General features: G+C 37.2%; 3 protein-coding genes across 3 annotated transcripts in view; 1 reads left to right on the top strand and 2 right to left on the bottom strand.

Annotated features, from left to right (window-relative positions):
• Positions 1 to 5917, bottom strand: part of Actbeta (inhibin subunit beta) — a 30159-nt gene extending 24242 nt beyond the window's left edge. Inside the window, 3 exon segments of the mRNA XM_087410637.1 lie at positions 2906 to 3566; positions 3568 to 3642; positions 3644 to 5917. Of these exon segments, the coding sequence (XP_087266763.1) occupies positions 2906 to 3566; positions 3568 to 3642; positions 3644 to 4432 (1525 nt within the window). The 5' untranslated portion in view covers positions 4433 to 5917.
• The window catches only part of LOC105143331 (uncharacterized), an 83905-nt gene that overhangs the window by 32007 nt on the left and 33643 nt on the right, over positions 1 to 18255 (top strand). The window lies entirely within an intron of this gene.
• LOC105143265 (48 related 3) lies at positions 9519 to 18185 on the bottom strand. Its single transcript, XM_087410646.1, has 3 exons — positions 11966 to 18185; positions 11042 to 11201; positions 9519 to 10496 (listed from the first exon to the last, which is right to left on the bottom strand). Exons 1-3 carry the CDS (start codon positions 12103 to 12105, stop codon positions 10344 to 10346), a joined length of 453 nt encoding a protein of 150 aa, XP_087266772.1. The 5' UTR covers positions 12106 to 18185; the 3' UTR covers positions 9519 to 10343.

The following is an 18255-nucleotide window of genomic DNA, read 5'->3' on the forward strand; positions in this document are numbered from 1 at the left end:
CTTATACTTTACAGACAATCTGACTAAATTATACGTATGCGTGTATAGTTCGCAAGCGATAAACGTTCATCATTGATCAATACAATCTTATAAACAATCATACTATCTATAACATCTATAACATCTTGGTATAATAAAAGCCCTGAAAAATCATGACCGAGTATCAATCGTGAACAATATGACCCTCGAGAAATAACATTATTTCGGCAAGTAATCATTAGATGTGATCGATAAACGAAATAAGCAGTCGCTATGTTTTTCGATTTAATACGGTCGAACAACGTTATTACGATATATCGAAACGTATGAGAAAGAGTTTGGGGAACTTCTATATCGAGGGACTGGATCATCCAATTAGACGTGGAATCAATGAATTCTCCTCGCACAATTTAGCATCGAACGAATTCGGCTTAATTCAGTAGTTTTACTTCGGCGATATCAAACGACAGGAAAAAAGTACAACATCAAATTGCCGTTGGCTTTCGATTTTTTGCAATTCGCATGTACGTACATTTCCGAATCGCTATCGATTGGATACAGCTTCGGATTTATATACCCCAAATATAATGCAGAATCGCATCCACATTGCATAATTGAATAATGTCATAACTCTCTCAATGTTCATCATTCTTTATTTTTTTAAGATATCAATTGATTTGTGTATTTAACAACTCAAATCATAAAAAATAAGATTGTACTAAATTATTACAAATTGAAGAAATGATTGCGAACTGAAGAGGCCAATCAACTTGAACCAACTCAAGAAGCTAAGAAACTTGTTTCAACTTAAATTGGTATGGTAATTATATTAATTGTTATTTATATACAGAACATGTTTATTTTAAAAGCATTATAAAATTAAGTGTTAGAAAGAGACATTATTGATTGCATTATTGATTGTTTCAATGATTTTACGTGACGTATCGCGAATAATTAATAATTGCAGCATTCATATATGACGTGCAATAGAATGCTCGCGTCTATAGATGCAGTAAGTAGTCCTTTATCCGATGCAGAATAATTTTCTTATATGTAGGCGGAATATTTTGATTGAGAATGCCGCGATGCTTATCGAACGAAGTTGACAAAGTTGTAAGACCCAGTCGCGGCTTACGTCGACGTTTCGCGCTTCGCAGAAATCTTTGCAACTTTTTCAAGGATCCTCTTCAAGCTACTGGCACCTCGCGCTTAAATGTTTTCTCGGAAGCAAACTTTATACACGTGTGAGATCGGTCGCGTTAGAAATCACATTCGTGTAGCAAGGACACTCGCGTTCTCTAGATCGTTCTCAATTGTTCGATCGCAGCTTAGCTGTGACATTGTGCAGGAATATTTGCGACGTTTCTCTTAAATAAAAATTTTCCTCGCGGAATCCCTGCATTTTGCATCGAGGATGCATCGGAGAAAATAGAAACGTGAAGTGATAAAAATTAATATCGATGAATCCAATTTGCCATGCTGTATCTTACGCTAATTGTTGTGCTTCTGGGCACGTATCTTGGAATGGATTTTCACATTTATTCAATCATTTATTAGATTTTTGTGTGTTAGAGAAAACGGCACAATTTCGAATGGAAACTATTCTGAATAGTTCTCATATGTATTCTGTTGTCACGAATGTATCCAGAAATCATTTTCTTGTGTCGAAGTGCAAATCCGTTAGATTACCTATATCGATTTCTTAGATCTGTATTCACATTTCACTTTTATCGATGAATACGCGCATTTAGCATATCGTTTATTTTATTTATACTACAGAATCTTAGAAATAAATGTGTACATTTATAATAAAAGTGAAGTGTAAATACAGATCATTATCTCCAATTCTTATAGTAGCGTTTTAAATTATATATACAATCGATATACATGTGTATATATATATATATATATATATATATATATATATAAATTCTACTAATACAGAATTCTCTATGTGTACTAAAATGGTGCAGATTATCACACGTTTGAAGGCTTTATTATGACGGATTTTTTACAGTGAACCATTATTTAAGTTTTAAGTCTTAAGCCGTCTTAAGAAATTGACCAATCACAGTCGAATGTGAAAAGAATAACCGACAATGATTGGTCAATTTTTTACGCCTAAAATTTAAAGCTTGGATAATTAACGCCTTAAACTTAAAGCTTGGCTTATTGTAGAAAACACACTATGGCCACAGTACACAGAAAAATTTAAGAGCAGCTGGACGTAAGCAGCAAGAAAATCAACATGTTGTTATACAGAGTGTCCCAGAAAGAAAGATAGATATTCTGGGAGATGATGATATTGCTCATTTTAAAATGATATTTACATTCACATGATCATTTTTTAATGATCATGTGAAGGTGAACATCATTATGTTCTTTCCTCCTGGAACATCATATAAGACCGCCTTAAGTACAGTCTTAAGATGTCATAAATTAATTACTGTATTAACAGTAAAGCCACGCGCATATTAATATCTTAAGACATTACTTAGAGGACGGTCTTGGAATAAAAATTTTTAGACTTTCGCGTCAGACTTAAACGTCAGAATGATAATATATAGACATAGGGCGGTATTCATAGTCCATTTTTATTTTAAGATCGTCTTAAGTAATATCTTAAGATGTTAATAATCAATCTTGTGATTGGTTTATGACATCTTTAGACTGTACTTAAGATGGTCTTAAATATAATCCGACTATTAATATTTAGCCATAGTTATATATCATGCTTATTATTGATGTACTAATCGGATTACTCCGATCGGAATCTCTCGATACCGTTCGTATAACTGTTAAATCAATGTTTTAATTTGATCGAAACATGAAAATGCGAAAAACAAGAGAAATTAATATGATTTTTCGAAACAAAGTGCGAGGACTTATTGTTAGAGATTTTTCGAGTGAGTACTAACGGACTCACCAGGTTCGGCGAAGGTGATAATCTCCGAAGTTCTCGCGTAGAAATCATCTAGCTCCTCCTGAACATCATCGTAGCCCTGATAGGACTTAGCGGTGGTCCTAGCGTTACCCTCGGTGGTAGTGGTCTCCTGATCTAGATTCCTATACGAGTACTCGTCGCCGCCGTAAAGGAACTCGCCCGAATATTCACTCTCGTAGTCGACCCTCGACCGGTCGGAGTAGCGCGGCGGCGTTTGCGCCTCCGCCCGATAAAGGGTCTCCAGGGCCAAGTGCCGGGGCACGGTGGCCAACGTCCTGTTAACGTCCGGGCGAGTCCTCAAGCCAAGTTTCTGCAAGATCTGATGTTTGATCGCCTCCAACCTAAGATCATCGGGGCTAGGCGTGGCGGTGTCTTTGAACAGGCCGCCCCTCGGCGGACCCTCATGGTGAACGTGATGATGATGGTGATGTTGTTGCTGCTGTTGTTGATGTGGGCAACCCGGACACGTCTGATGGTGGCCGCTGAGACGCGGCTGTACCGCCGGTAGGGCGAGACAACAGAGAGCCAATCCTATGAGCAGCAAATTGGATGGCAGCGACGGCGGGGCACTAGCGTGAACGGTGCGCACCGGGCCCAGACAATGCAGGGAGGACACGCGGTCCACGTCGGGCCCGGCGTCGTGCCGTCGTAATCGCTGCCGCGTCGTCGTCGTCGTCGTCGTTGTCGTCGTCGTCGTCGTCGTCGTTGTCGTCGTCGTCGTCGTCGTCGTCGTCGCCGTCGTCGTCGTCGTCGTTGTCGTTGTCGTCGTCGTCGTCGTCGTCGTCGTCGGCAATCGGCGCGTTCGAGCGCGCGCGCGTACGCGAGCGCGGACACGAGCGCGAGCGCGGGCGCGGGCACGAGCACGGGCGCGGGCACGAGCACGAGCACGAGCACGGGCACGAGCACGGGCACGACCGCGAGATCTAGGCTGCTGCTGTTGCAACACTCGCCTGGTGCACTCGGGCTGCTGATGCTGCTGCTGCTCCCAGAAGATCCTGTCGTTTCGGTTTTCGCTTGAGATACCGCTGTGTCCGTAGGGCACCTGGTGCATCTCGACAGCGAGTCACCTCGTTCGTCCGCACCACCTCCGCCTCCTCCTCCTTTTGCTTCGGTGCTCCCTTCTTTCCTTCTGTTCTTGATCCGATACCGGTACCCCGAGTGTCCTACCTGATGCGCGAAGAGGCTCCGGCTTTCTTTCTCCTGAGGTATCGTTAGGTTCCCCGTCAACGACGAAGCTGATATCGCTACTACCAACGCATTCGACGCCGAAGAGCAGGAAGTTTCTCGCACCGGTGAGGATCTTCCTTTGCTTGCCGTTAACGGGCTCGCTTTTTGCCTGCGGTGATGCCGAGGGATCACGACGACGACGACGACGATGACGGTCACTGGAGATGACGGGACGACCTGGGACGGAACAGTACAACGACTCGACGGCGTAGGGGATGACGGCGTGTAGCGGTGACGACGACGACGGTGATGATGACGACAGAGAAGACAGGGAGAAGGCATCCTCGCCTAAACCCCCCATCACCAACTACCGGTTGCCGGCGCCTTAAAATCGTTCTCACCCAAGCGATGGATCGCCGTAACCGACCGGTGGACGCCACTCGTAGTTTCGGCCATTCGCTTTGCTTCCGCGTATTCACGTTCACTCATAAACGCGTTTCCTCGTATGTACATATATATTTATTATATATGTATATATATGTATATATATATATATATATAAAATTGTAGATATATATATTTCGCGCTATTCACGCTCTCTTTCCTTCCATGCGTCTCTCTTTCCGTCGGACTCCTCCTGAACACCGTCCTTGAGCCGGCCTTCCGCTCGTTCGCGCGAGCTAATCCGAGCGGGTCGTTGAACTTGACTGTGTGTGCACGCTTCACTTCGCTACTCTAACCCCTTTTTTTCTCTCTCTCTCTTTCTCTCTTTATCTTTCTCCCTTTCTCCCTCGCTCTTTCTCTCTTTCTCTCTCTTTCTTTCTTCCTCCCTGTCACGCCGGCTCCTCGGAACGAATGAAGCGGCGACGTCGTTCGCTATCGACTAGGGTCTTCTCGACTTTCTCGGGCACTTCCTATGTATACCTAACTCTTCACTACGGCTAAGATCCCCGGAATAATAATGCACCATTTAAAAGTCTGGCGTGGCTCCGTATGCCGATACTCCGACTACAGGGCACACTTCACCCGTAGCGACCCACGCGCTCACGAGTACGGTCGCCCGTGTTCCCCTCTGGAACGTGATCTCCTCTGGACGATCGTCGGGCGTCCGGATGCTCGCAGTGGTCCACTTCTTCTGCGACTCGTCGGTTAGCAGGACTCGTCGTTGTCGTGTCTGTCTGCCGCATGCGGCAAACGTCGCGGGCCGGTCCTGACCCGCGCCAACGATCCGCGTGAACCAGTCACCGTGAACCCCGTCACCGACGACGAGCACCGTAGCGTGGTCGAAACTAATCGCATCCTTCCTTGTGCGACAACAACAACCCGATCGAATCGACGGTAATCCGCGTAATCCCACGTATACGATCGTAATCCCGTCCCGACTTCGGCTTCTTCGACGTGTTCCTCTCTTCTTCTTCCTCCTTCTCTTCCTCCACCTGCAACTCTTCTCGTTTTGCCCACTTGCCGTTATTATCCTGGTCCGTCTCTTTGGCTGTCTCTCTGTTTTGCGACGCCGGCAGAAAGTCAGCCGATGTCATCCGCGATGAACGCCGGGAGCGCGTTCATAGGATCCTCTCGTAACGACCGAAGCACGCTTGTCGGAGGCGCGCCGGACACTGAGGGGCAAGCACCACCACTACCACCACTACCGATACCGGCACCACCACCGCCGTACCATCACCAGCGGCTGTGAGCCGGCATCAGGAACAGCAGCAGCAGTAGCAGCAGCCAGCAGCACCACCATCACCACCACCACCACTACCTACCATCACCACCACCACTACCACCAACACCATCACTATCAACCACCCACTACGGCGGTGTCGAGCGCAACCAACGAGATACTGTTCACCCACCCACCACGATATAGGTACTACAACGGCCGACTAAACTTCTCAGTAACTTTATATAGGTGGTCCCTTATAAACGATAGGTCTTCGTAATCCGCCGCTGAGATATTTAAAGATTCCACGCATGTAAACGTATATGAGTGTGTAGGCTCGACCCTTGATGATGATAGTGTGCGGGAGCGATCTCTTCAGGGTCGGATGATTTAAGAAGTGGAAGATAGACCGAGCAAAAAGAAAGAGATAACGCCGTTGTGTTTGATTTAATAGCATAGTATGTCTGCCATTCACATTTTTACCGGCTTTTAAAAGGATAAAAGCGGGAGCACAGAATCTTGCATAACGCATAATGTATGAGAAAATAGACCAATCAAAGTCCTTTATTTCCTTCGTTTTTAAATAAAAGACTCTGTGAGAGTTGATTTTATCATACTTTATGCATTATGCGGTATGTAAAGATACTGTTCTCCAATTAATATAAAAAAAAAGAGAGAGAGAGATGGAGGAGGGAGGGAGGGGAAAGAGAATAAGAGGAGAGGGAGAGAGAGAGAGAGAGAGAGAGAGAGAGAGAGAGAGAGAGACAGAGAGATCACTCGATCACCACCATGTGACTGACGCATGGTACCACGGATGATTCGCGCAGCATCGCAATGATCTCGGCGTCATTAGCAACGTCGACCGATTGTGAGTGAGGCCGCCAGTCGGCGCGAACGAGGACCACCTGTTAGGCGCTAACGGTATACCACGGCGACAAAATTTCGTCGATGATAAGATAACACCCGAGTGGAAACGGATGACCAATTCGTCCCACCCATGCGATGGTTACACGAGACATTTATCTCGGAATCCTCAGGAGCAAGGATCACCATAGATCTTTAGTTCACAAAAACGATACACTCGCACATATATTTGTAACGTCGATAGCCATAATTACTTCTTGAGAATGGAGAAAAATCGGACTGCTTGCTCTACTTGAAAAACGATCTTCAGATTTATTCGCAGTTATCACATACACATACAGTATTTTCTTCGTACTGCAGATATTTCGATAGTTTCAATCGTTCTTTGCCAGAAAAATATATCTATTTGTTACAATTCTAGTTTAAGAATACCTCATTAACATTTAAAATAATAATATGTCCTCACTACACGAATGCGAACGTTTTGAACATTTTAACCGAAAGATATAGTAATATTTTTTCAATTGATTGTAATACGAAACTGGTACCACATTTTCTAAAATTTTAGACTAAATTGTCTCTCTGAAGAGTGAAATCTTACTCTTGAAGATTGAAAATTCAGCTCTTTTTCAAGACTGGCTCAATTTTCACTCTTTAGAATGAGATTCCACTCCAAAGAATTTAGAGAGCAAGAATATATTTTTATCATTTATCTATCGAATCTAATTTTGAAGCAAGATTATCAATGCAGGTTTTTTTAAAAAGAAAATTGGGAAACTTCTTCTCAGATTGAAAAGAAGCCACATCTCTTTTATCTGATATACTGATTAAATATGTCGCGTCGAAAGTCGATCCTTCGATTGCACATCAGGATCGCGATGATCTCGTGGAAGAAGAACGGCAACTCGGTTTTCTCGATTACCTTCGGCACGCCAGATACCTCGGTGTCATCGGATAACGCATCGCGTCACCGAAACGCCTGATCCACTGCTCTCTTACGACGGAGAGACGCAAAAGGGAGACGGTACGAGAGGAAAGGGATAGAAAGAGAGGCGAGGTAGCCGTAAGCATATTGATCAGGAGACAGTAGTTGGCCGCATGCCACGTGGTGATGCTACGAGAGGCGCCGGCCTCTCCACCTATTATGAGCCAAGGCTCCTATCTTCGCGTTTCTTCTTTTCCCCGCGGGTTTCATCCCCGACGCCACCCGCCGTTGTCTTTCTTCCTTTCGCCCCCTCTGGGTGCCCCATCTTCTCCTCCCTGTCCTGTCCCCCCCCCCCTTGTTCCTTCCACGATCCGACAGAGAGCCCTTTTAACCCGCGTTATTTCACCACTCCCCGCTCTCCCCGCTGCGTGTACTTTATCTTCTTGTCTTCTCGGGACTTGTCTTTATTCCGAATCCCGGCATCTAGAATGCGTACTTTCGCCATGTACATGACTCGTGTAAATACACATACGTATTCGTTCATATACATACGCAAAAGGTGAATGCGTGTGGCCCTTTCTGGCGCTTATGCGAACGCCGCCACGCATGCGGGGCCCACCCTCAGTATCTTTTTCTTTTTTTCTTTCTCTCACCGTATCTCTCTTCGCCTCCGAAACCCTACGACTCCTCGACTCCCAATCGAGAGCGTTAAAATTGAGACGTCAGCCTAACAAGCTCACTTGCATCGTTCGAGCACGGAGGACGTCTCCATTCGGTCTCCTCTCCCTCTCACGTAAGCGAGCGATCTCTCAGCGGCAACTTTAAGAGAGCAAGGAAAAAGGAACAAAAATCGAATGAGGAAAAAAAGAAAAGATCAAAGGGGGTCCTGTTAAACGGCCGGTTCGGCACAGAGAGAAAGGAGACCGTCTTCTTGGGTGGCCACCGGTTCCTCTCGGTCAACCCCTTATCCTCTTATAGCGCGACCATGTTCTATAGTATCGTCGGTCTTTTGATCTCGCGAGATTATACCGTTCTGTCAACGCAGGGTCGATAAGAAGGAATATACTTGCCAGATACCGACACCAAGTAAACCGAGTGGTTTATCTCGCGCAGGTTTCTTCAGAACGCTGATAACGTGTAGGTTCCATCGATAACACGACAAACCACTATCGAGCGATGTACGTGCAGAATTCCTCTTTGTATGATGACTCGTTCCCTTCAGTCGCTTATTGTCATTAAAGTAGACTTTATTATATAATATATAAGGGATGGAAAACTAAACGATTGAATACTTGCTAGTTACAATGTACAAGTATATTATATTATTTTATTTAATTCGGAAAATTAAATTAAATAACATACACTTGTGCTAAGTGAATTTGTTTATGCATTTTTAATTTTTAAAGGTATTTTTAAATGTAAAAAAGTCATATAGTGGTATATATTTTAAATGTATAACGATATGTCTGAAAGATGCTTTAAAATATGCACATAGTGATACATAGATGAATGCAATCCCAGTCGACACAATGAAGAGTAATATCCCATATAGCACAGAATTTGCAACAATATCGCAACAATATCTGCAAAATCTCTGCAAAATCTCTGCAATATGCTGCAATATTTTTTTTATGCAACTTTGTGCTGTAGGAAATATATAATATCAAATATTATAATTTCGATCTTAACAATATATAGTAAATGTAATATAACATTAGTATTCAGTAACATTCTCAGTTATGTTGTTGAGAGCGAAATATTGTAATATAGTATTATAAAATTATAAAATTATAACGTATAAAATTATAATGTTATTTTTTATGTTGACTGGGATACAATAATGCAGCTTACAAAAATTATAATAGTTTTCTTTTCATATAAAAATGTTTAAAAATTATGGCTTATGAAAATTTAATCGATAAATATTTTAAGTCATTTCCAGAATTCACACGAAAATAAGTTTAAAATGCCAGACATAATATATTACTTAAATTTTTATTTTAACTTATTTTGACACTTATTTATTTCCACAGTTCGCAAATTTGGTAATTAGCGACATATAGTATATATATATATATAATATATATTCAGTAATTATTAAAATCAGAAATTACAATGTAAGATATCGGGTCTCGATGAATATATTCTCACTAATATTGTAAAAAGTATAACTTTTTAATTTTACAATTTCGATATGTACGAGATTCCGAGATTCATTTGCCGATTAACTTTCTCAACATTGAAGCTTCAAGTCAAAATATGTTCGTTTTTTCGCTGCAATCCAATGTCATCTAAATATACAGCGCGTATTTGTGAAAAGTAAAAGACAGGGAAGTTTAATTTTATTCCTTAATATTGCAATTATTCCCTTCAATCACATGAGATTCACAATCGAGACGACAAAACGTTGCAGGATTAATTTCAGCGTAATAAGAAAAAAGATTGATTGACAGAAAATTTAATTCTTTCGATACTAAAACAAGTGTTTCGAGAGATGCTTGGAAATTTATAGGATTTATATAATGTAACTATTTATTTTACATTTCTTTCATACTAGTTTCTGAACAACTCGAAAAGTAGTAGTATCGAAAAAATTAATGGATTGAAACAAAAATCGGCTAATATTGTCGAAGATCGTATAATGAGTCACATACGGACGTTAAATTACACTTCGAGACTTAATGCTATAATACTAATTAATAATGGAAGACTGGTTTCTCGCCGACTAGAAGTTTTCCATCGATAGGATATCAGCTCGCATCGGCGCGTGAGCGCTTATTAATCGAAAAAGAGAAAAGAGTTCAGTTCGGCAAGTAGTATTCTCGTGGTATGTACTCCGTTTTCGGACTACTTGGCTCGATACCGAGTAACTCTCCCATGAAGGCGATGTATGTGATCGCCAGACGCAGCGTTTCAATTCTCGAGAGTCGTTTCTCGTAGGCAAACGTTGGTACCTAAATATAATTAAAGACTTAAAAATGAGAAATTTCTGAAGATAATCGAGAGAAATTCTCAGGTTTTGTATTATAATTTCTTAATTTTTTGACTTTTAAGAGGGGCGAATCGTTCGTCTTAAAAATAATCTTTTCAGAATAATTCTGTGGATAATTTAATAATTTTTGTGGATTTTTCTAATTGATTTTTAAGTTATAAGCTTACTTTGTTTGAAGCAAATGTATAATACATATATTAGGTGTAGTAAAAAGAAATCCATTATTTTTACTACACCTAATATAATCTCTCTCTCTCTCTCTCTCTCTCTCTCTCTCTCTCTCTCTCTCTCTCTCTCTCAAAAATATATAATTTTATATTTATATTTATATTTAATATATTATTTTATTTACTTTGGACGAGCTGTTCGCCCGTCTCGAAAATATTATGTCACAATTATAGATATTTTAAAGAGTTAATTTTCATTAAAAAATACAATAAAAAATTAATATCAATGTGCTAATATTTAAATTATTAAATATTTTATTTTTAAAATAAAAATACGTACTTTCCTGCGGAGTTTATCGAAGGCCTCATTCAGATTGAACATCCTGCGTCTCTCTCGGATATTGGCGGCTCTCCTTTGAGATACCGTTGCCACTCGACGTCTCGGTTTTTTCGTCGTTGACGATGGCAAGTTCGGTGAACGACCGTTTGGCGTGTAACGACTGAAATTTCAAAATTTTATATACTTTAAATCATATAAAATAATCAAGAACTCTTAAATTTCAATAATAATACAACGATAAAAAAGAATAAGTAAGAGTCGATTCTTTCAAATTAAGTATAAAAAATTCTTAATGCGAAACTAAACACATAATAAAACACTAAGATATAATAATATTATATAATAACATTATTATATCAGTGTTTTATTGTATATGTATTTAGTTTCGCATTAAGAATTTTTTATACTTAATATCTGGAAGAATCGATTCTTATTTGTCCTTTTTTCATTGTATTGTTATTTATATATTTTATATATTTATTCATATTTTATATACTTTATCACATAGTATGTTGCAATATGGTAATTGATATTAACTATTAAAGACTTTTCATGCGTATTTATCAATTTAGTATAATCAATATAGACAAGAAATTATATTATTCTACTTGAATATGCAGAGGAAAGTTAAAAAGTAAAGGGACTTTTGGAAAGTAAAAAAAAGAATTTAATTAATTCTTGCACAAGTTTATGATCGTTTTTCTACGTAAAGCAGAAAATGACTTTGCCAGACTAAAGTTTTTTTTTCCTAATTTCGAAAGCATTGTTAAACATTGGATGTTGAATGCATCGATGTTTGTGAAGACTATAGGAGAATGATAACAAAACCGCATAACAAAACTTGTATAAGAATTAATAAATTTTCCAGATGTCCCATTACCTTTTGATTTTACTTTGTGGACAATTCTTCGTGGAATGAATTACCTCTGGTGCAACAACGCGCAGGGTTGTCTGTACAATCCGTGCTCGTTCACGTGCGGATGAGCAGGCGGCTGTGTCTGGTACAAAACGGAACTGTCCCACATTGGATAGCTAGCGATCTCACCACCAACGTACTGCGACATCTCCGCGATTACCTGTTACGCGAATACAGATTTTCTTTGAGGGAATCAGTTGGCTCGGATAGCGCGAATCACATGAGAATCTCGAACACATATTTATAACGCGTCTAATAGAATTATATTGATTTTGAATAATTTTTTTTCATATTATATATTAATTTTATATATCCGTATTTTATAGTTGATTCTTATTTTAAGATTGTCTTAAGTAAATATCTTAAGATGCTAACATGGCTCTATGATTGGCTTATAAGACATCAGACGTCTCAAGACTACTTAAGACGGTTTTAAAAACCGTCATAACTGATATGAGCTACTTTGACCAAACTTTGATTAACATAATCAACCTTCCATCTGCAATCAGGATCTTTTTTATCTAGCCAAAGTTCTTTTACTGTTTTAGACTTCCAAAAAATTTATGTTTAAATTACTATTATTTTTCGTTTCTATTATAACATCTCAACATCTCTATTACATTATCAAATAATTTTGTAACTTAAATGTTAAAACTTTAATTTAAGAAAATTGAAATTTAAAGAAAAAATGAACATAAAATTCGAGAATAAAATTTTTTTTATGCCAATGTAAACGGAGGATTAATCAATTAGCTCAATTAATTGTTAATTGTACTCTGTCGAATTGTGACTGTAATTTAATACTGTATTTTATTTCATTTTTGGGGATATGTGCGAATTACTTGGCTCCAGTTAGGACAGACAACGATTTTCGATGATTTATATAAGATATTGAATTGAAAGGAAAGTAATGTCGTATTTTTTAGCTCAGATTTATATATATTCTATTTAAAAAACATTGACAATTATACTATTCGATAGAGCAAAATTTCAGCTTTAAGAATCTGTTTTTTAATTGCGATACGATGATTTTTATGGAATTATGAACAATCAAAGTCAAAATACTTCTTTTATTTAACTCGCGATAATTAAAATCTTAGGAAACAGCTTTTAATTTATAATTTAATTAAAGTCGCCAGCGAAAACGTGCTGCTATCACGGTATATACAACCATTGTCTTTTCTGCTCTTCATCTTTTATCACCAATATCGAAGACAAAACTGTAAATCGCGTCGTGCGGAATTCATCCTTCGACTCACTGGTGTTTGATTTCCATTAATCTCCCACAGCGGTTCGGTGTAGCTCATATCCCGCTTCCTCTTCAGTGACGAGCGAACCACCAGCGTGCTTAATTCACTCACTCTCGCAGAGGATGAAAAAAAATTTAAAAAAAGAAGGGGGTTACCGCACGCGATGACACTTGGATAACGTCCTGCGACGTTACGGGGTCCGAGTTTCCCGTTCTTCTGAGAATCCTCTGCTGGCTCTGATAGCGCATTTTCGGAAATTTTGCCGAATATACCCCCGGGGATAACCGCCCCCGTTGCAATCCCCGAATGCGCGCGGATTCACTACAAGACGCGTGCGCCGCGACGCAGACACGACATTGGGGCTCCCTCGTACCCCTCGTAACCCCGTTGGGCGGTGCTTACCGTGACGCAGCCTACCGGTACCACGAGAGCTGATCTCGTGTATCGACCGAAAGATTGTAAGATGGACGCGATGGACAGTAACCAAACGACGAGAAAATTGAGCTTCCAGTCTGACAAATAAAGAAAACATTATGTGGACTAAACATCATATTTAATACAAGGTTAATATGTATAATCAATTTTTTTTTTTCATTTATGTGTAATCAGAATTATCGATTAATGAGAATCTCGGTGAATGGCGAATATGGACCGGTATAGAGACATCAGCTAAAGAAGCTTAATGTATGCACGAGTAGCTAAATAAAACACATAAGTGAGCAAAAGAAAAAAAGAATGTTATTTAAAAAGTGTTTTATCACATCTTATTCGCGCCTTAAATTTATATAGATTTTATATTAAATTTATAGTTTGTAATTAAACAAATATTCCAATTATTTATATTTAATATCAATATTTTTCATCTCCCTTATTTTTTTTTTAAAGAAAAACTAATATTTGGATGTCAAGAGAATCTATAGAGAGGAATTTTGTAAAGAAGTTAAAAAGTCAATTGCTTTATCTTAAATCTTGATTGATTTATTTTAATTTACATTGATAATGCATTGATGAAACGCCATATTAAGTTACGAACTAAATAATATAAACCTGTTGAAGACTTCGGTTAAGAATTTTCGAATAATTTTGGTTCATAATCTGTAAAATGTATATATTTTTATACTTTACATAAATCTTTTGCAATTTATAAATAACAAACTTAAGATTTTTATTTTAAACATTTCACTTATATGTATATAATATACGTGTGTATATCAATTAATTTGAATCATTATATATTTTAAATAGATTAATATTTAATATATGAATAAAAAGTAAAAAAAAGAACGTAATCAAAATTAATATTCCAATACTAACTAATCAATATTCAATCATAAATAAAATACAAATTAAGTACAAAGGTTTATATTTTATTAAGTATATATATATATATGAGAGTATTCCAGTTTTTGTCACTTCTTTGCAAGAGATGTACTTTGCGCTATTTTGCATCTTAAAGAATTTTATTTTAAATAAATAATTGATCTATTTTATTTTATTTTTAACTGCTACTTAAAAATAAGATGTACTTACAGCTCCAATTATGTGAAAAAATGGCTACGGTTGTCACGACCAAAAGTCGTCCATCATTTTTTGATTATAAGAACTATACGATTGTGATAGATAGATTGGCATATCTTAACGATTATGCTGTAAACATATGTCTATCTTACGGTTATCACAATCAAATGTATTGATAGGCGAAAATTATCATTATTTCCGGTTGTGGCAAAATTTTTTTATGTGTTGCGTATACAAATATAAATTTTAACAATTAACTTAATACATTTATGTAGTTTAAATTTAAAAGTTTCTGAAAATTTCGATCACATTTTTTCTGATAGTTTAATATCTATTCTATATAATAATGAAACTTTCGTCAAATATTGCGCATAATTCTTTGAAAGATTATTCTATAAATTAAATGTAGAATATATAAAATAAGCAGATTGATATTTTCATATCTATGTATATATTTATCTTATGTATATATTAAATTAATTTGTTTATAATATTTAGTATTTATTTAATGACTAAATATTAATTTACCTAACTAAATATTAATTTACCTAAATGTATATTTTTTGACATATATCTATTGTTAAATATTAATTAGTAATATACCTTATATTCTTTAGAGATTTGATTTCTGTTTTTTTCTACGTTTTGATTTCTATTTTTTTCTACGTTGGTTTCTCGCGTTATCATCTCTCATCACAACTGCTCAAGGGATTTCCGTGTCGAATCCGCATAATAAGCATCAGAAAAGTCTGGAAAGGTCCGTGACGAAATCCTGTAATTTCGCTCAGAGGCGTAACCCCGTTGTGGGCGACGATGCGGGGTCGGTGCATTGCCATTGTTAGCGGCGCATTAAAATCGGATCGGATGAACACGTGCGAAATCCGGAGGACGGTGTTTACGTGGCTGGCTCCGTTCATTCTAGTAAATTTGGCTGGAATCACCCCATTTTCGTAATGCACGGTGTAATGCATGATCCTGCGAATCCGAATGGAATTTCGGAAAAATTTAGTACAGATTGCTCCTCAAGTAATATACAATATTGCAATATTAATTTTGACATATTTTTAATTTTTTTATATTTACATTAGGTATAATTAAATATTATGATCTATTATAAACATAATGGTTGAAATTAATAAGATGAAGATGAGTTGTGTGAGCAAAAAATTAACAATTTATTTTTTTTTGCGAAATAAATTTCAAAGAAACGAACAATAATGATATATAACATGAATGATATAACAATAACAAAATTTTAATAAGCGATGTATAATATAATTAGAACTGGATAATATAATAAATAAATAGTAGCTCTCCGTTAAATTTCAATTCTGAAAAGATTTTGTAATAAATATTTGAGGCAGTTTTTTTATAAAAATTAAAATGAAAATGTGGAAACAAGAAATAATGAAGAAAAAAATGAAGAATTTATTAATTTTAATTTAAAAAAATAATGTACAAATTTTAATAATGTCGACTTTTAATCTGTAAGTTTTGAAAATTTCCAGAAATTAATTTCTCTTATTATGAATTGTTACCGATTCTTTCTAAAGTTGGTCTATTTCTCTTTCGCAGAATGCTCAAGTAAAATTTAATTTCACATTTGATTTCATACGTATCGTATCGGTTGCTCCAGAAAATGACGGCAGAAAGAGCTGGAGCTTACCGGCGCCGACGCTTGGAACATCGATCCGGGGCGTCAGCTTGCAGTTATGTATATAGTTCATATTACAGCAGAGGGTTGTATTAAACATCCACGTCGTTCTCTACTTGCGCTTACAATTCTAACGCATACCGTTTATCAAACAGTTTGAGTGATATTACGCTCACGCAGGACATCTTCTCTTCAAACTTCTGTTGTAATTTGTTATACGATTTTGTCGCGATGTAAGGAAGAAAACAGGCCTTACAAAATCGATATTGTTGTGAAATGTTGAGTCAACGTTTTTAAGACACAGATATATAAATATAAGATATAAATATAATATATAAATATAAGAAACTTTAAAATATAGAAATGTAAATATATAGTAAAAAATATAACAGATTAATTTTCTCAGATTTTTAGAAGAAATCGATTAAAATGATGTTAAACTCCATATATTCTCTAAATTCCTTGGAGTAGAATCTCACTCTAAAGAATGAAAATTCTGCCACTCTTGAAAAGTAGTGGCAGAATTTTCGAACTTGAAGAATGAGATTTCACTCTTTAGAGTAAGATTTTACGAAGAATTTACAGAGTAAATTTCAATGTATTTTTTTTTTATTAAAAAGAGGGCAAGTATTTGCACACTGTAGGAAACAGCGCGAGTTTTGCTTATGCTAATCCAGAGATATTCATACTTCCTTTCGTAAATTCTTAGAAGTGGAATTTCACTATAAATTGTATAAATTACGCCAGTCTTGAAAAAGAGTAGCTCACTTTCAATCTTTAAGAGAGTGAGAGATTTTATTCTATAGAGATTCATTCTAAAAATTTTAGAGAGTCTATAGGTATACAACAAATGCCATTAAGCATCTAATCGACATTTATGTATTTTGAAATATATAGATTTCTTAATATATTCCTAATATATATTCTATTATTTTTATGGAATAAACAAAATAATTTTACAAAAAGATAAATCTCGACTATCTAAGCGATAAATCTATCTTGAAAATTGGAAAACGATTTGTCGGCGTCGAGCTATTGCGGGGCGAGAATATAGGGGTTTTGGGGATGAAAAAATGTGGTGGATAAATCATACGCCATTCGCGCGACGTAATTAGAGCGTTTCTGGGACATGGAAATGTCGCGAAACGAGGGGATGCGCCGGGGAATAACTAATAACTTTATACAATCCCTCCTCCTCCCCTCGTCGAAGTCACCTCGGGGTAGCATAAACACGAGATCCGATTTGACACGCGGAAACGCGCGATGTTTATACGCGCTCGTTGTAAGGGTCGGTCTCTCGCTCTCTTAGCCACGTCAAGTGACACGGCTAATATCTATTTAATTGATTCAGGGATGGAGCGCACCCCTCAAACTGCTCTCTTGCGCGCAAACAATATGTTGGCTGTCCCTCGAAAGGACGGAAAAGGCGCGCACGTGTTCGTTGAAATCGCAAATTGACTCTGTGCTATCGATTTGACAAAGCTAATTATAGACAGGAAGGATTATCGAAAACAATCACCGTAAAATCACCGATGAAACGGCTGCCGAGTTATCCCTGTAATACAAAAATATAAAAGAACAGGCTTTCTTTGGAAACCATTCTCACGCTGTTTAGGGATATATCAGCCGTTATTATTTTTTATTATTATAAAAAATTAAAATTTTTAAAGTTAAAATATTATAATAAAAATAAAAATGTAATAAACTATAAAAATACATTTTGTTAAATAAATATAACAAATATAAGTTATTCATATAATTGTTTTGTATTTATATTCATTTTCAAATGAAAAATATAAATATTAATAAATTTCATAATAATGTTAAACTTTTTGCAAGAAATATACTGATATATTCTCAACTGTTAATTTAAGAA

This window comes from Acromyrmex echinatior, chromosome 10 (assembly GCF_024713525.1).
Source record: "Acromyrmex echinatior isolate Ae372 chromosome 10, ASM2471352v2, whole genome shotgun sequence".
NCBI classification, from domain to species: domain Eukaryota; kingdom Metazoa; phylum Arthropoda; class Insecta; order Hymenoptera; family Formicidae; genus Acromyrmex; species Acromyrmex echinatior.

Coding starts and splice junctions, on each gene's coding strand:
- LOC105143265 (XM_087410646.1), bottom strand. CDS start 12,105: ATGTCGCAGTACGTTGGTGGTGAGATCGCTAGCTATCCAATGTGGGAC. Junction 11,202..11,965: donor TGCGCGTTGTTGCACCAGAG/GTAATTCATTCC, acceptor TTGAAATTTCAG/TCGTTACACGCCAAACGGTC. Junction 10,497..11,041: donor TCGATAAACTCCGCAGGAAA/GTACGTATTTTT, acceptor AATTATATTTAG/GTACCAACGTTTGCCTACGA.